This window comes from Pseudonaja textilis, chromosome 1, assembly GCF_049901715.1.
Source record: "Pseudonaja textilis isolate UNSWEBS1 chromosome 1, rPseTex1.2, whole genome shotgun sequence".
Lineage (NCBI taxonomy): Eukaryota > Metazoa > Chordata > Lepidosauria > Squamata > Elapidae > Pseudonaja > Pseudonaja textilis.
The window spans coordinates 114911857-114931520 of record NC_141990.1 but is presented as its reverse complement, the minus strand read 5'-3'; the positions used below and the strand labels follow the sequence as shown (position 1 = coordinate 114931520).

The 19664-nt window shown below is 39.9% G+C and overlaps 1 protein-coding gene across 4 annotated transcripts in view; it reads right to left on the bottom strand.

Moving 5' to 3' along the window:
- IMPG1 (interphotoreceptor matrix proteoglycan 1) overlaps positions 1 to 19664 on the bottom strand; it is an 87674-nt gene that overhangs the window by 42214 nt on the left and 25796 nt on the right. For 3 of the 4 annotated variants that reach the window (XM_087915132.1, XM_087915120.1, XM_087915113.1), the window contains exons 3-7: positions 10910 to 11076; positions 10684 to 10712; positions 5891 to 5958; positions 4502 to 4548; positions 1531 to 1683 (exon numbers count right to left, since the gene is read on the bottom strand). In XM_087915132.1, the coding sequence (XP_087771258.1) occupies positions 1531 to 1683; positions 4502 to 4548; positions 5891 to 5958; positions 10684 to 10712; positions 10910 to 11076 (464 nt within the window). The remainder of the gene's footprint in view (positions 1 to 1530; positions 1684 to 4501; positions 4549 to 5890; positions 5959 to 10683; positions 10713 to 10909; positions 11077 to 19664) is intronic. The other variant, XM_087915127.1, reaches the window with a different exon arrangement.

The window sequence follows — 19664 nt, the reverse complement described above, 5'->3', positions numbered from 1 at the left end:
ACAATCTGACAGCGGCTAGAACATTTGAACAGTTATTTTGAAGGATTAAACAGAGGCAAGAGTCTGAGTTACCAAAGTTTACTTCTTATTCCAGTAAGATTTAAGCACACACCTTTAATAAGTGAGATTTAAAAGTGTTTAACTGTGAATAGTTTATACTCCTTTAAAAAAAACAAGACAAAAAAACAAAAACAAAAGTCTGAAATACCCCAATAGCATAGTGTATACTGAGTTGCTTGGAAATTAAAGAAAACTGAAGTCTAAAATATAATTTCACTTTTCTATCTTAATAAAGTGCAGCAGTCCTCATTTAGCTTACCACAATCATGATCAGCAGCTCTGTTGTTAAAGAAATGGGAAATCGTATGACCTCATTTGTGTTTTCCCTTTTTCCACTTCCCTAATCTTTGGAATGCTTACTGACAGCACTGGGATACCTGGCTTGAAACTGACAAGATTAATCATTTTCATAACTCCAGATTTTGTCTCTGGTTCTTTGGAATGTTCACCCAGTTGCTGGAATCAAGAATGGAATTAATGTTTACATTTACATTAAGAGAGGGATTACAAGAGGCACATAATACAACTAAAAGCAATATAGTGGCACCAGCAGCTGTGACTGGCTAGGCAAATAGCCTGCTATATTCCCCATTGTATAGCCGCTTACTCTCTTCTGACTTATTCTTCTCCAATCTCTCTATTCTGGGTGGTGGGGAAGAAAAACGGACCAGGCACAGGAAAGATGGCCTAGATAACCGATAACAGATAATTAGAGTTGGAAGGGACCTTGTAGGTCATCTAGTCCACCCCCCTGCCCAAGCGGAAGACCCTACACTATTTCTGACAAATGGCAGTCCAATCTCTTCTTGAAAGTCTCAAGTGATGGCGCTCCCCCAACTTCTGAGGGCAAGCTGTTCCACTGGTTGATTGTTCTCACTGTCAGAAAGTTTCTCCTTATCTTTCCTTGTTCAGTTTCTGTCCATAAATTACTTGTTCCTTCCCCCTCACATAATGGAGACATTGGAAAGGAAAGGATGCAACCACACAATGGGGAATAAATTATGATATTTTGGTAGTGCACTTGTAGCTCCCAGCACCCTGTACATTTATGGCTGCCAGTACTACTCTGCATTTATTCTGATGTACATTTCCCATTGTGTATGTGCTTACTCTCTTGTAATCCCTTTCTCTACGCTCTGCAAGGTGGAGGCAGAGGGAAAACAACAGGTCAAGCATAGGACAATGCACACTTTCTGTATGATTATATAACTTTGGGATACTGCAGATCAGAAACACAGGCATTGGTTGTAAAATTATATTGTCAGCACCATCGTAATGTTGAATAATCATAGAATAGACAGCCAATAAACAAGGACTACCTATACATTTAACTAGCAAACCAGAAATATATTTTCTATGTCTTCAGTAACTGCTATATGTACTCTATAATACGTTTTCTTAAAAAAAAATCACAGGAAACAGACTTCATTAGACAAGGAAAGGTTCTATTACTTTTAAGGAGTGCTTTACCTGGAGCTGATATTTTGCTGCTAGTTTCTGATACAGAGGAGAACCGGGGTTATTCAAGTCTGGTGTATATTCCTGGTTGCTGAGAGTGACACTGAACTCCACCGTTTGCTCCACAGGCAGCTTGGAAATGATGTTTGGAACTTCTGGCTTTAGCTCCCAAGAGAACAAAAGAGGAAATCAGTTTGCAACCCACTTCAAAAACCCCAGAATACATTTTACACTAATCTGAAACGCATCCTCTGGGTGTCTTAAGTTATGATGCCTGCAATCAAAGGAGGTCTTAGCTTGAGGAATTCTCAGGTTCAGAAGGGAGGGAAGGTGGGAGAAAAGGAGGGAAGCAAATACTATATTTTTAAAAAATCAAGGAATCAAGGAAATAAAACAGGAAACACTGAAAAGGGGCATAACTTGGTCATCACATCTTAAGAAGAAGTTTTTCATGCCAATTGTATTGTTGCTCTTTTCACTGTAGTTACTTTGTTTGTAAATTCTTTGTGTGTACTTCCTTACACTTTGTGATTATGTTGTATTGCACCACCTTAAGAGAACAGCAATTAAAGTCCCAGATATCTACAAAGCACTAGGATATAGATAGCAATAGCAATAGCACTTCGACTTATATACCACTTTATAGTGTTTTACAGCCCTCTCAAAGCAGTTTACAGAGTCAGCTTTTTGCCGCCAACAATTTGGGTCCTCATTTTACCGACCTTGGGAGGATGGGAGGCTGAGTCAACCTTGAGCCTGATGGGATTCAATTTGTCAAATTGCAGTAGGAACAGCATGCAGTACTGCACTCTAACCACTGTACCACTGAGGCTTCGATAGTTAGATAGTTACTTTAGGATTTTGGAGGTTACCTCTTATGATGTACATGGTTTTATTACACACTGTAGCTATAGCATTTACACTTATATGCAGCCCCATAGAACTTTAGCATTCTCTGAGCAGTTTACTATGTCAGCCTATTGCTCCCAACAACCTGGGTCTTCATTTTACTGACCTCAGAAGGATGGAAGGCTAAGTCAACCTTGAGCCCCATCAGGATTGAACTCCAGGCTGTGGGCAGAGTTTGCCCCACAGTCCTGCACTTTAACCACTGCCTCACCAGGGTCATGAACTTGTTTGTTTATTTATGAAACTATATACGGCTGCAACCCAAGTCTAGGAAATTGATACTACATATAGTAAAATAGAATAATAACAGAACTAGTAAAAAGCCTGGTTGTAGGCTGTTCGGTAAAACAAAGCAAGGCATACACTTAAAAGAAAACTGGGAAGCCTGTAATTGTGCAGCCTGTCTGGCAAGGACAAAGAATGCTTATTCACGGAGAATATGCAAGTGTAAATCTTGTATCAATTTAGGTAACAGGAATAAAGAGCTAGATATCCTGCATACCACTGCTAGAATTTAGGAATAGGGACGGTCTGGAGCAAATAGAATGTGTGTTAGATAACTCCGAGAGCATTCATTGGCCAATGCTTAGGAATATGGATGGCTAGAAACCAATAGAACAAGATCAGTACTAAAATGTTAGATCAGTACTAAAATGTTTATTAGATACCTTTTCTTATATATCCCACCTTAGCCTGCCTTCTGCCTTAGTGAAATTGTATAAAGCTTTCCCAATTCTATTGCTTGAGGTTCCTAGCATTTTCTGGGCAGACCCCCCTTTCTTGGAGCACTTCAATAAAAGGAAACAAAACCTGCATCTTGTGTTCCTCATTGGCTTTGGCCCCCCCAGGCTCAGACCCAAATTGGGGACAACACATACACAATTGATAATGTTCCTGATATTATTCCCATCAGTCCAAGTTCCTACCTATTCTCTTTCTACCCATGCCTTCCTGTGCTTTATGTTTATTTTTATTAGCTGGTGTAAAAACCGTCCTTTTACCCAGGGTTTAAAAGTAAAGCCCATGTAAATGGATTCAGGGGAGTATGATAATAAGGCTGTCTCTACCATTGGCTCTGTTGCCTCACTCCAAAGTGGGAAAACACAGGCAGCAGTTTTTGCCTTCTCCGGCTACTTGCTATCAGTTGGTACTTCTGTCCTTCACCACTTTCTTATTATAGCAGAAAGGGCGAAAGAAGGAAAATACCTTCCATTACTGCTAATTGATACATAAAATCCACTCCCAGGGAGACTTAAACACAAGAAAGGCCTCCAGCAAAACCCTGTTTAACATTAAGGGGATTGAAGTAATTCACTTATTGGAGTTAGAATGGATTATTCAAACATGGGTTCAAGTTTCATATCATGGGGATCTCTGGAGCTTGTATTATCAGAGGTGCTAGTTACAATATGGCTCCAAGCATGTGATACCTACTTGGAATAAATCTCTAAAGAGGCTCAGTAGAGAGAGCAATATAAAAGCCAAATATGATAATCAAGGGAGTAGCTTTTGCTTTACAGGCAGCCAGGGGAGATAAGGGAGGCTTAGACAAATACCATAGGGTAGGAAATAAAAAAAACCCAGAGACGAAAGACCATGGAAATGGTTGATTTATAGGAGAAGTAGATTTGAGATCTTGCATTTCTACTATGCAGAGAAGAAGTGAATTATATAATAAGGATGAACAAAAAATGCTGCATTTGGACACTGGTGCAGTCCTCCATTGTCTGTTTCTGTTTCTCATGCATAGGCAAGCAACATCATTCACAATTAGCTGAGAGGAAAGACCCTAATCAATATGTACATTTTAAGTGAAGGGAAGAGAGGAAAAATAAGTACTGGTGATGAAACTAGCTCAGGGATCTCCAAACTTGGTAATTTTAAGACTTGAGGGCTTCAATTCCCAGAATTCCTCAGCCAGCAGCTGGCTGAGGAATTCTGGGAATTGAAGTCGTCAAGTCTTAAAACAACCAAGTTTGGAGATCCCTGAGCTAGCTTCATCACCCTGTGAATTCCTGGGTTGGGAAAACGAAGTGTGACTACTTTAGTAGAGAGAATGCTATTGACTCCTCACCTTTCCTGGTGTTTTGGTGTCATTGACAATCTCATTCACAAGGGTATCTGTAGAGATCATTGGGAAGCAGAAATTAAAAAAGGATTAAGGAAATCTACCAATGGGTGGCTTCCTACTCAGTATTATGAGAATTCAGAGCAAAAAGAAAACATCTGAGTTGTTTCCTTTTTAAAATAAGTTACAAACCAAAAAATAAATCTAGTACCTATATTTGTGAAAAAGCTGTAATCTTATGCACACACTCAGAACCCACTGAAATTAATGAGACATCACTACATAAATGTGCCTAGGATTAAATGTTAAGAGCTAAAGTGTATATGGTCCCTTTCATGTAATTAAGTTTTTTTTTTAATGGATATGTTCAAGGAAGGTGTGAAATTCCTGACTTAGTACTGGAAAGTTTTACTGAACTCTGGAAATTGCAGTTCCCCATATTCTAGAACAGGGGTGTCAAACTCAAGGCCTGCAGGCTGGATGCAGACTGTGGGGTGCTTAAATCTGGCCCATGGGGCGGGCCTTAAAATTTCAAAGGACCGGCCCACAGTGCCTCTGCCTGCCAAAATGGGCCATGGGGGGTGGGGGGGGGCTGCGTGTATCTCCCCCACAGCCCATTTTGGGCCTCCCCGGTCTACAGCAGCACTCTGCTGGCCAAAAATGTGCCACGTTGAGGTATCATGAGGCCTCCACATGGCCTGTTTTCAACTGGGAGAGTGCTGCTGGAGGCCAGGGAGGCTGAAAATAGGCCATGTGGGGGCTTCCGTGTCTCATTTTGGTCCTCAAAGTGCTGCAGGAGGCTGTCCAGGCTGAAAATGGGGCACGGAGGGGTGGATATGGCCCCCCTGCACCCTGTTTTGGCTAGCAAGATGCTGCATGAGGCGTCCATCCCATTTGCCCCCCTTGCTCCCCCCCGTTGGCCCACAGACGAGAACTACAATGCCGATCTGGTCCTCAAGAAATGCAGTTTGACACCCCTGTTCTAGACAAAGATGAGCAAGGTGATACATTTTCTGTGGGTATGAGAAAGAATATTTAATCAACCCATTCAGCTATTCAGTTTTATACTAACTAATCAAAACAAACCTCTATTAACTTGTTATTTAATTCTATGCAAAAGGATTTCTTTGTTGAAAATTTATTTTTGATAGCTTTGCAAGGTTTTCTTCATCAAGGAAGCATGATAAATATCACACAGTTAAAATGCTGCAGTTTAAGCGTTAAAATATTTCTCAAACCAAGTTTACAATAAAAAGCCATTCCATTCCATTTATTATATTTCTCATGCACTATTTATCGCATTTCCATACTCTGAATTACATGCTCAAACAATAAAAGGTTTGAACTATGTAATGGAAACTGGTAGACCCATATAGTAGGCATGCTTAGTTTTACCTGTAATAACAGAAGACGGTTCTTCGGGTTTTTTGCCACTGGATTTTTCTGGAGAAATGTCCTCTTTTCTAGGGGAAAAAGAGCAATAAGCAAAAGTATAAATTAGACTATGAAAATGAGAGAGGCAGGGATTCATTTCTTTCCATTAATGCCACATTTTGTCTAAAGACATACTTTCACAAATTAAAAATAAAGAATCACAGCACACTGTATTTTCTATAATTTAGCTCTCCAGTATGCTCATGGTGCTCCTGATAAATGAAACCTGCCAAGAAAATACTGTCTGGCATAAATCCTTATGGCAACTCTCATCAGACGAGCAGCAAATATTAATAAAAAATGTATTTATCATTATCAATAAAGAAAATTAAGCTCAGACAGTGCATCTTTAGTGAAAACTGAGTAAGGAGACCTTTCCCAAAGAAGAAACTATATACCTCAATTATTTGGGCAGCAGCTATTTGTTTCTATTAATCATATGATATCCACTGATTTATATTGCCTAATTAGTACTAGGAGGAATGATGGCTCAGTAGTTTAAAGACAGGAATGCTGACAGGCCAGGTTTGAGACTCGGGCACTGCAGGACGGGGTGAGCTCCCGTTACTTGCACCAGCTCCTTTCCACCACTTATTTGGGAATACAATATTACACAAGAAGAAACTTTTTTACTTAAAAATACCGGAACACTTGATCCAGTTTACAAAAACCCAGAAGACTTCAAGGAAGCAGGGAAAAGACACAGAACAATCTAACTCTCTGCTACCATCCAATAAGCTTCAGGATATTTGTAGCCCACATCCGGTAGAGCTCCTTAGTTTGCATAAGGAAACCACTTTGTTAAAAAATGCACAAGTATGAATATATAATATATAGATTGCCTCAGAGTAAGTATTGCAATTGGACATCTTGAAAATGAAGACAAAACCAGAATGTTTTAGCACTTAATATGCTATTTAAATAAATTGTATGTCAAAAATGGATATGAAATCAGAAGATGATAATTAAAAAACAATGACACCTTTAAGTTTACATTGTTCAGTTATTTTGCATCATGATTAGTTAGAAAGCAAAACCACTTTGGATTATGAAAGTGATTCAGTTTCCACTAGTAAACTGCAGCCTTGGGTACCCATACTGAGTAGACATATCAATCTAGATCAGTGATGTCAAATTTGATTTCATTGAGTGTTTCATTGAGCCGCATCAGTGTTGTGTTTGACCTCGGGGGAGGGGGCAGGGAATGTGGCCAGAATGGCCATGACCAGAATGGCCATGACGACCTCAACATCACTCATGTTGGGGGCACCTGTGGTGGCCAACTGCTAAAGCAGAACTTCCCTCAGACCCTCCCTCACTATCATTATAATCTTCCCTTCTTCCTTCCTTCCTTCCTTCCTTCCTTCCTTCCTTCCTTCCTTCCTTCCTTCCTTCCTTCCTTCCTTCCTTCCTTCCTTCCTTCCTTCCTTCCCCTTTCTTCTTCCTTCCCTCTTTATTTTTCCTTCCTTGTTCTCTTCCCATCTTGACTTCTTTTTCTTTGTCTTTCCTCTTTCCCTTTCTCCTTTCCTGTCCCTTCTTGCATGATTAAATACAAAAGGGGAAACATTTCTTTTCTTTTCTTTTTGTTTTATTTTGCTAGCTCTCTGGCAATGAAAATGGAGCTTGGTGGGGGGACAACGACTGTGTGTAGACCCCCCCCAGGTGCCCTTTTTGGCCACGACAGCCTCCTGCAACCCTCTGCCAGTGAAAACAGAACTCGAGGAAGCTGCAACCTCCCTGAGCCCCATTTTTGGCCATGACAGTCTCCTGCAGCCCTTACACAGCCTCCCCAAGCTCCATTCGTTCTGTCAGAGGACTGCAGAAGGCCATTACAGTGGAAAATGGGGCCTGGGGGCACACATGGCCCCCCTGAGCTCCATTTTTGCTGGCAGAGGCATCATGGTCTGGTCCTTTGCTGTTTCCAGGGTGGCCCCATGGACCAGATCTCAGCACCCTGCAGGCCGGATGTGGCCCATGGACCTTGAGTTTGACACCCCTGATATAGATGCATTCATCTCAGACATCAGACGGGGTCTGATTGCACCTTTCTTGACAATTAAAAGGCGTATGCTTTCATAGCTCATTTCATCAGAAGCACAGAATAACCAGACTGATATAGAATTTAAATTGGGTTAAGGAAGGAGAGACAAATGCAGGTGCAGGTTACAAATACATGAGTTAGATTACAAATACATGATTAATTAACTATAATAACATGTTAAAAAAAACTGTCATGTTCATTGAGATTGCCTGAAAAGTTACTAAATATGACTTCAGCAATTTTTCACTCATTGGTAAAATGAAAAAAAAAAATTAATTTGATTTCCACTATAAAATAAACTCTAACATTTATCTTTGTTTTGAGTCTTTTCAAGTTTGTCAGCATTATTTAAAAAAAATATTTTTCCCCATTTATCCCAGGTATAACCCAAAGGGGCATTAGTAGCAGATGGTGGCATATATCACAGTAGAAGAAGGACCTAATCTTGTATGTGTGTGAATCTTAGGGCTTATGGTGGTGCTCTTGGGAAAGATGTGGGGCAAGGCAGAAATAGGGATTTGTTGCAGGACCTGGTTCCCATGTTAGCATCATTGGCCTGTTGTCTCTTGTTGCTTATGAAAATCCACTTCAAGCTGTATGCAGGTATCAGCCTGCCATCCAGTGCTTGAAAAAAATGCAGTGTCATTGTCCTTTATAGGCTATCATGTATTAATAATGAACTACTAGATTTCTGGTTTTTTTTTAGCCCCATAGAGTAACATGTCTCTTCCCCTATGTTATCTCAGATATGGAAACTTCATTAGGGGACTGGAGGCTAAAACATATAAAGAAGAGTTGCTGGAATTGGGTATGTCTAGTTTAATGAAAAAAGGCCCAGGGGTGCCATGATAGCAGTGTTCCAATATCTCAGGGGCTGCCACAAAGAAAAAGGAGTCAAGCTATTCTCCAAATCACCTGAAGGCAGGACAAGAAGCAATGGGTGGAAACTAATCAAGGAGAGAAGCAACCTAGAATTAAGGTGAAATTTCCTGACAGAACAATTAATGAGTGAAACAACTTGCCTCCAGAAATTGAAAATGTTCCAACACTGGAAGTTTTTAAGAAGAGCTTGAATAACCATTTGTCTGAAATGGCGTAGGGTTTCCTGCCTAAGAGGGGGTTGGACTAGAAGACCTCCAAGGTCCCTTCCAACTCTGTTATTCTACTCTATTCATCCTTCATCCTGCATGGCATGGGTTCTATACAAAGGCAGGTCATCTAAATGTCTCCTTTTCTCTTGGAGCAAAATGTTCTTTCTTTGAAAATGGTAGGCTTTCAGATTTGTGAGTTTCTATCAATGTAACCTTATAATAAAATAAGAATTAGCTCATCTGGGCATACTTTCCATCTAGTTCAGCTTGCAAGGCTGACATCAATCTTGCAAGTCTGAAAGTCACCCCTAATTCTCTTTATAGCCTAAGAAACTAGGGAGGGTACCTTCTTTTTAAAAAAATACTCTTTATTGATTTTACAATTAAAATAGACCAATAACACATACATAAATGTAAGAGAGAAAAAGAAAATAAGCAAAAAAAGAGCAGAAAGAAAAAAATAGAAAACAATTAAAAACATTTTCATCTTCAACAGTTTGTGAGACCTCCTTTTTATCCTTATTTTATGCCATATACACAATTAATCTTTACATATATCTGTATATCACTACTACAATTCTATCATATCTTCTTTTGCCTTTTAGTGTGAAATCTATCTTTGCTCTATCCATTTGTACCAGCAATTCCAGCTGTCGTAATATATTGAAGTGTTTTTATCTTTTAATGCCAAGGTTAATTTTTCCATTTCTGCACAACTTGAAATTTTTTGAATAATCATCAACTCTGGTGGAACATGAGGCTGTTTCTAACATTGTGCAAAAGCCAATCTGGCCGCTGTCAAAATATGTATTATTATATATATTTCACTTTTTTGGTAGTTGTTTATCAAAGATCCCTAATAGAAAGGACTCTGGTTTAAATTTGATCTGTTTGGGAGGGTACCTTCTTTTGCCCCACCCACAATCTTGCTGCTAGTTAAGATGTCTTTAATCTGACCATTCCCTTAGTCTCTTTCCCTGTTTTCCCAAGATTATTTCTATTTCTCTTATGCACGGAGGTTAAGGGGTTGGAATCATCCATGCAATCAACAGGAATTTGGGTAACCTTTGTGTGGGACAGTGGAGGATTGTGGGGTGGCTAGCAGGCTCTGGTCCATGGGCTGCAAAGAGCTGGACATGATTTAGCGACTGGAGAAGAACTCCAGATAGAAGCAACTCCTGAAAGATAGAGGATGCCAGCAAGAACTATAGGGTCACTACATCACGACAGGAGACAGAGATAAGGATGTGGACCTCAGGGGTTTGGGGGACGAGAGGTTTAAGACTTGCAGCCCTTCATCTTATGGGCTACTACAATTTTTTAAGTGCCTGTATAATAAAACTTGATATACAATTTTGCAAAAATTTGGGCAAAATTTTGCATAGGTTGATCAGATATGAGATTGATTACTTCAAATGTCTTTGCAAACTGGATAGGATTGTAGAGTAAATTCTTCATTAATGATCCTGATACGTTAACAGTTAGGTATATCACTCATGAATGAGAGGCAATGATAATTTTCTTCATTCCTCTTGATTGTCATAGAATAGATTTAAACATAGACTAAGCACATATTTACTTTCACACACATATATATGAAGTCTTCTTTTTTGATTACTTACCTATCCTGGAATGTTCTATGCTTTACTCGCTGCAAAAAAAAAGTTAAAAGAAAGAAGAGGATTATTTAGGAGCTAACTAACCAATAATTGGAAGATAACAATGCATTATCATGTCAGCCATGATTCAATTATTAGTTCAAGTCCTTATTTTCTTGGTTTGTTAATATTTCTATGCATTGCTACTATGTATAGATACTTCTACATAAAAGCAGATTATAAGTCTTACCCTTTGAATTATCTCCAGGTGTTCTTGGGAATTACTAAAATTTTTCCCAATGTCAAATATATAGAAAGTTTCTCTTTGACAAGCTGTCACCCAGTTCTGATATTCAGTTGTACCTGGAATCCGATCCAAAAAGATCTGGAAAGCCTCCCAAACTGCTTCCTGGCAAACTGAAGGAACACAGTAAGAATACAAGCACTTTACAGAAAGTCTTTTACCAGATTTGATCACAGTCATGCCAGTGTTCCTTTCTATATTGATCTTAGGTCACATTATCATACTTTGCTTTATTTCATTATCAGAAAGAAAATCAACTTTATATTTCATCTTGATGGAATATTGAATAATTTACCCAATAGCAGGCTTTGGTTTTGTTTTGCATTCATTCACAGCAAACAATTCATTGTTGTCCCAGGGAACGGGACTTATCATAGATCAAGGGTCCCCAAACTTGGCAACTTTAAGATTTGTGGACTTCAACTCCCAGAATTCATAGCTGGCTGACGAAGTTTGGAGAGAGAGAGAGAGAGAGAGAGAGACTCTGACTCTTGGCCAGGGTTGCTGGTGTTCCTAATAAAGGGAATGTTAGTTTTTAAAAAGTGTGATTGTTGTGTTTGGGAGCCGTGTCAGAACATTTTGAGGCCATTCAATCTGAACCACTTTGACCAGTGCTGAGGCCAAGAAAAGCCTTTTCTCTCAATCCTGGCCCCAAACAGTTTAAGGCCAACTGGGTTGCCGCATTGAAACAAATTGAGTGGCTTCTTTCCTTCAGCAAAGTAAATCCTGCTGTCTCTGCAGTGCAAATAACTTCACTGAAGCAAATCACTTTGTGTGTATCTATGACAGAAGTCTCCAAACTTGGCAACTTTAAGACTTGTGGACTTCGACTCCCAGAATTCATAGCTGGCTTAAGGTCACCCCGCTGGTTTCGTGCCTTAGGCAGGTCTAGAACTCACCTGGTGAGTTTCTAACTTGGTGCCTTAACCACTATAGCAAGGGGGCGGGGTGCACAAAAAAACCACCCAAATTGACTATTGTTCTCTTAATCTGAGATGCAGAAAAATCAGCAAGGAAACTACGATTTGCTGTAGGGCAGAAAACTATTATTAGAAACCATAGAAAACCACGTTTTTGCCATACTGATTGCATTTGTTGCATAGTATGACCAGTGGACAAGGGTACATGGTTGATTTGTAAATCTCTGGTTAATGTGTTGAATAGGTGAGCTTTAAGAAAGGAGGAAAACAAAACAAACTAGAAACAGACAAACCATACATATTTTGCTCCTCCCGAAGACTAATTCTGCCTTGTTCCTATATTGTTCAACAAGGCATAATTTATAAACGGTGGCCTAGCGGCAACTGGGAATAGAAAGATTATGTCAAAAGAGCCCATTCTTAGTTCCATGCTTGGTTTCCTTCTTTTATTTCTCTCAGTGAATTTCCACAGAAAGAAAGTCTGCTTTGATTTAAGCAGAATCCCTATGAAAACAGCTTTCCCCTTGTGTGTATTTGCACTAATTGGTTGAAAGTTTAACTGATCTTTCCTGGGGATGAATAACTAAACAGAATACTAAGGCGCTAGCTATGATGGGGCATAATATCCCTTATGGGCAGCTGCTGGCTCCTGCCTTCTCATTTGGGTAAATAGGACCAAGCACATGCAAATGCACAAAGCTAATAAGGCTGGGAAGAGGCTTATGAACCAGCACACAGCAGGCTAAAATCTCATGGCTGTAAGAAAAAGGCCTAACAGTTTCCTCCATGGACTCTTGTTAGTAGCCTTATACAATTAACACAACAAACACAGCACGAAGGGCTAACACTGCGCAAATATTTGAGGGCCTGCTGCTCGAAACTGAAAGTGTGTGAGTCAGGCCACAGAAGCCCATTAATCTGTTCCTGACAAATAAAAGCCATACATTTTTCTTGTATCGCACAAACCAGTTTGAATTGGTTGAAAAGGAGAGCAGACCTCTTACAGACAATATGTATGCTGGAGATGAACCAAAACAAAAACACATCGGCAAAGGACATTAAACAAAACAAAATTGTAAAACGCTAAATTAGTATTATATTCGTAGTGCCTCCAATCAAATGCTTTTGGCCTTCCCAGGGTAGCTTAGATCTTATAAGCATTCTCAAGATCTTTTTTATGGCATTCTCTTACCAGGAGATGTTAAAATTACTCTATGGGTCCATTGATAGAAGGAATGTATTGCTTATCATCAACAACTTTAAAAGCCAGTGTTGTGTAATGAAGCTAAGACCTTAATGTTTGGGACACATCTATGTCCAAAACAATTTTTTAAAAAGCTGACAGAAGATAAGAGTAGCTAGATGCTAGTGATACCAGCATGAGTTTACAGAAACTCAAGGAAGCAAGCTAATAGCAATAGCACTTAGGCTTATATACTGCTCCATAGTGCTTTACGGCACACTCTGAACAGTTTACAAATGTCAGCATATTGCCCCTAACCATCTGGGTCCTCATTTTACTGACCTCAGAAGGATGAAAGGTTGAATCAACCTTGAGTCGGTCAGGATCGAATTCCTGGCAATCGGCAGAGTTAGCCTGCAATACAGCATTTTAGCCACTGTGCGACTAGGGCTCCTGGTTAAGACTTAGAACTTAGACTTAGAATAGCTTTATTGTCACTTTGAATGTGCACTAATTGGCATACATTAAAATAAAATTCCATTGCATACAGCTCTCAAGGGGTTACCACCTCCAGTATACACTACATAGCCATGACAGAATAAATAAATAAATAAATAAATAAACACAAAATTATGGATATACCCACATATATTATATAATACAGAGAAACAACACAGTCTAGTTTGGATGTATACATGTACACAGTTAAAAAAACGAATCTTGCGAGTTTACCAGATGGATGGTATAGGGAACAAAGCTGTTACAGAATCTGGTAGTCCTGCTAGGAAGACTTTGAAACCTCCCCCCAGAGGGGAGCAGCAGAAGCAGACTGTGAAGTGGGTGTGTGGGGTCCCTAACTGTTCTGTCCCAGCTGAAGTTTCCGAAAGCAAACACAGATAAACTCCAAATCTGAAACGTTCATGGCTTTATTCCACAAATAACCCTCTTTGTAGATAACAGATGGCTTCCAGCCAATTAGTCTAATAAATCAGAGTCTGTAAACATCACACTAACTCCTTCAAACGTTTGCCTTTTGCAAAGGCAAAAACCGTTTGCAACCAAGCTTATATTCCCTAGAGGGAGGGGCCATTACATTGCCTCCTTACTCCCGAGTTGTCTATGCAGCTTAAGCTGTTCCCTCCTACGAAGCATCCTGCGATCACGTGCACTGAGCACAGGTTCTTCTGAAACCTCCTCATCACTGCTGCCAGCCTCCACCATCTCTGAAGGCAGCAGTCCACTCCCTGATGGTCCCGGCCCCTCCTCCAAATCTTTGCTCTCCTCCACTGTCTGCACCTGCTGCTGGCTAACCACAACATTAACAATGCTTTGAGCTCTAAGCACACAGAGCTTGTAAGCAGTATCCTGAATGACAGGAAGCGAGCTTCCTATAATCTTCTCGGCTGTCCTTACCACTCTCGGTATGGACTTTCTCTCTGAGGCACTGCAGCCACCAAACCAAACAGTGATGCAGTTTGTTAAAACGCTCTCAATTGTGCCTCTGAAAAAAGTGGCCAGGACAGAAGGAGAAAGATGTGCTCTCCTCATCCAACGCAGGAAATACAGGCTCTGGTTTGCACGCTTCACTAAGGATGACACGTGCAGAAACCAGTTTAGATTGTTAGTTATCTGCACCCCTAGATACTTAGTACTGTTGACCAACAGAGAATCCCAGTGAAATGATGTCTACTCAGTCACATTAAGTCAGAATAATAGCCCTAAAATATCCCTGTTCTATTTCTTCCAAACTACCAACTCCTACTGTTGAATCAGTGGTCTCTGTAATATTTGTATGTCAGCCAGTCTTCCTTGTAGTGTTGTTTTATTAATTACTCACTGGAGTAACTGTGGGAGGGAGGTGTGGGGGAAAACAAAGGTCAAAATGGCACCCAGAGGCACGAGATCAAAGCCCTATCCCTTTTTAATGTGCGTTGTGTAAAGATTGCTAACGAGAGTCACTAAGCAGAGGGATCTAGCTATAGTAAAGCATTGTGGCTGGAAGTCTGGAGAAATGTTACAGCAGAATCATCCTTCTGCGAAAAAGTAACTGAATCTTTTGCTTCCTAATTAATGCATGTTAAAATGAATTTCCAAGAATCTCAAAATGGAGGCAAATGAGGGCACAGCAGGGGAAAAATAGTGCCAGACGGCACTATTTTAAACAAGAAAACATAAAACCCATTTTTTAAATAATGCCTGTCTCTTTTCCTTAAACTACACGAGAAAAAAATGAATCTCACTTTGCAATTCCTTTCATTGCCCCATTATTATTATTTTCCAAAATAAAAAGCTCTCTTTTTCTTGTTACCTTCAGCTTTTCTTGTTTTGTAAATATCTGATTTGTCTTTCATTTATCCTTGATACATATAATCTTATCAATTATGATCAAACCAGACTGAAAATCTTGGAGGAGGAAAACAGAGAGAGAAGGGACAAAAAAGAGGGAAAAACCCCTTTTAGATTCTCACCCCCCTCTCATCCTCTTTCACAACTCATAAACATGGCTTGTCACACTTTGGATGCTCAAACACGTCCCACCTTTCTGTGCCCAACTACCCTAAGCCCTGGGATAAGGCTCAGCACCTTTCGGTCCACCATTTTGAATTTGGAAGAGCTTCCTGGCAGCCCTCTGGCTTGGTGGATAATGAAGATTACATTCCTTTTTATCAACCACAAGATCATTTCAAGAGCAACCCTTATTATTACAGGCAGCCTCTAATGGTTTTATCTGATCAGCAACCCTGGGAAACCCAGTGCACACGTATGTCTATCAATCTTTGGCCATCTAGGCAAGAGTCGGGGTACAGGAATCTAAAGTAACCTGCCCTGAACCAGACTGAATAATAGTCTTGCTTTATTTCCATATAAAAGGAGCACACCATAGTCAGAAAAACCCTCTAAGGAACGGAGAGGACTCTGCTCCTGCTCCTCACCATTAGGAAACTGTGCAGGCAATATTGATTAAGAATCAAAGCCACAGTCAATAACAAGCTGTTGCAAGTGTTATAAAGATCCAGACCTTTCTCCCCCACCCTGTCTCTATCTCTGTTTCTGTCTCTGTCTCTATCTATCATTATTTGCCTCTGTGCCTATCTCTATCTCCATCATCTCACTCTCTTTTTATCTCTCTCTCTCTATTTCTCTATCTATCATCTGCTTATCTATCTAGATATTATCATCATCATCGTCACCGTCCTTGTCATCTACTATAATCTATCATCTATCTATTCACTTATTTGTTCATTTATCCCCGTCTCTGTTTTTGTTTCTGTCTCTGTTTCGTCTCTATCTATCTCTGTCTCTGCATCTCTGTGCCTATCTCTATCTTTATCATCTCTATCTTTTTATCTCTCTCTGTCTTTCTCTAATCTGTTTATCTATCTATCATCTATCAATCTTCTTCTTCAACATCATCATCTACGGTAATCTATCTATTCACTTATATGTTCATTTACCCCATCTCTATCTCTGTTTCTGTCTCTGTCTCTATCTATCCGTCTCTGTGCTTCTGTGCCTATCTCTCTCTCTATAATATCTCTCTCTCTCTCTCTCTCTTTCTCTCTCTCTCTCCATTTCTCTAATCTATCATCTATCATCTGTTTATCTATCCTCCTCCTCCTCCTCCTCCTCCTTTCTATCTATTCACTCATTTCTTCATTTATTTTATATATCTATATATCTCTCTCTCCCCCATCTCAGACTGTCTCTGGATGGCATAAGTTAAAAATGAAACAATACACAAGGATTCTTAACCATTAAAAACAATAACACATAGATGTAATAAAACACAGGAGATGGGGTTTTTTAAAAAATAAAAGCCCTCACACTTAATAAAATGATCTTATAGGCTTCTTGTTTCTAAGGGTTCTCCAGGACTGCTGGGAAAAATCACTTATATTTGAGAGATCTCTGGATCAGCCTCACTTCTGAAGGAATGATATTGCAAAGGTGGGCGCTACAGCAGAAAAAGCCCACCTTCTAAATCCTGTCTGATGGAATGTCTTAATAGATATGACCCATAAAATGGCCCTCCTGCCTAATCTGATGATATGAACAGGGGTGGGATTCTACCGGTTTGGACTGGTTTGGATGAACTGGTAGTTCCAGTGATCATTTTGGCCCTGCCCACCCCCACCCCCCGCTCTCTTCCTGTGCTTTATTTCCTTGTTTTTGAGCACAGCTGATTCTCGCGGTTTGCCATGCATGAGCTGTTTTACTCACCGGGGCTGCAGCAGAAGGTAAGTATTATAACTAAAAATGCTCTTTCCTAAATGATGGGTCCATGCACATAGTGCATATTTGGCACAAGCGCGCGCAAAGCATGCACTCACGGAACCAGTTGTTACATCGGTTGAATTGCACCACTGGATATGAGTAGATACAATTGGGAAGAGGAAGTGCCTCAAAAGATTGCTACTGTAACAGACATAGTTACAGTACATCATAACCCAGGAAAAAATACCATGAATATTTCAGTAGTAAGGTTAGTATCACTAGAGTTTGGAGTGAGATTTGAGAGTTATAAAAGGAACAATGAGAAACGTGAGATAAGTTCAGAGATCATGGGTGTTTCAATGCACAAATAATGGTATTGTGTGATGAAACCATGGTGTGTTGCAAATGATTGAGAATAATTACTTTAGGAAATATTTATCTGATAAGATTAGAATGACCACCATGGACAGATAACCTTGAGGAAAGAAGACATGAAGCATTAAGGCAATGTTAATTTTTAGTCCTATGAAAGAAACTCAGTATAACTTTGCCTTGATTTTGTCTGGTATAACGTGAGGCAGAAAGAAATTTTGATGTTTTCATGATTATATAGTGGTATTCCTGAAATCACTATGGTGTCTGTTTCCTGACCTGGCCTACTTTCAAGGACAAACAGGACATCATTGCTGGCAAGATTTTGTCCTGACTCACCACTGACAAGGGTAGTGAAGGTGTGGGTAAAGCTTCCTTAATAAGATATTGACTTAATCTCAGAATAATTTACACAAAACCAATCAGCAGGTTGGGAAATAAACATCGCTCATCTTGTCCTACTGATAGGTAAAAAGAACAGAGCAGTTGGATAAACTGAAATAGGATGTAACTCTGAGGAAGCCACGCTAGACAGCAGAAATAAATTTTCCTCTTTTTTGTTTGCATAATCAATTTTGAAGAGCTTCTGGTATTTTGGCAAAGCCTCTCATTGAAAAGAACACTATAGAAGGACTGTCTATGCCTCTTGAATATTGTCCACAATGGGATAATCTAGGCCAGGGGTGTCAAGTTCGCATCATCAATTTGTTGTCAAGTGACGTATTGCGACTTTTCCTCCTTTCACTGAACTGGGCGTGGGCGTGGCCAGCCCGTGATGCATCTGGCTCATGGGCCATGAGTTTGACATCCGTGATCTAGGCCCTTCAGCATTGAAAGAGGAAGTTAAAGACAGCTCCAAAAGTTCAGCAGGGCCCAATTTCCCTACTAAATCAGCCACCATGAGCTCTGTTCCAACAAGATGCACACACACACACACAAAAAAAAACTAAGATATATAATGTCAGGTCTCTAAGCTTGACAGTGTGGGCACATTTCCTCCACATAGCCTTCTCCTAGTCAGTTACATCACAGAGAGTGACTGTCAGGTGTTGTGTCCTTACTGTCATAGTAAGCTGGGTACTTACTGGCCTTTGCAGAGAGGAGACATTAATGCCATTAAAACCCTTGGAATAATAAGTTAAGTGTTATGGGAGCAAGCTAAAATCTCCTAGGGAACCAAGATGGCCTTTTAATATAAATCAGTACAAAACTTGACAGGGTTCCTAACAAAAGCCTTTCTATATGAATTTTCTGAATAGGCTGCTGCATTTCGGCAGAATCCCTAATATGTAACCTACAGAGGCAACGATCTTGGGAGAAACAGTCTCTATGCTTTAAATATGAAAAGGGTGTGAATCCACAACATCCAGAGGATATTGATTTTCAGGACTTAGGTCTTGAGGGCTCCAGGAAAGAATAGGAAGTTGAAACTCTTATACAATCCTTGGGTATCCAAGGCAGGCTATGAAGCCCTAGCAAGAACATATTGCTACAACAATGTTGAACACGCTATCTGCAACTATTCTGGAATCTGTCTTAGCTGAAAATGGGTAGTGATGCTTTGATTGCATCACAATTCAATACTGAGGAACATTATTTATGTGTTCTTTTATGCAAAATGTCATACCGCGGGTCCGGCTTGCTTGCTGCATCTTATCACAGCCAGTTTATATTCATATGCTGATAGATTGCTGTTGAAGGGCTGCCTCTCTTTTTCCTTCTAATTGCTGAGTCTTGCAGGAAAGGCCATTTATAGGACATCTTGTGAAGCAGGCAGGAAAGGAACTCTGTCAGTATTCTTCCCAAATTATTTTAATATCCTGCTAATGGAGCTACATTTGATTTGCATTCTCTGTGCTCTCTGGAAAAAGCATCAAGACCAACCTTTTTAATGTGGCTTTATATAATTTACTTTTGCTAATTCTGTAGCGTTGGTGTCATTTTTATCTTGTGATTATTGTTGTTTTATGGCCTCGTGTTTTGCTTTATAATGATTGAATTACTTCAGTAT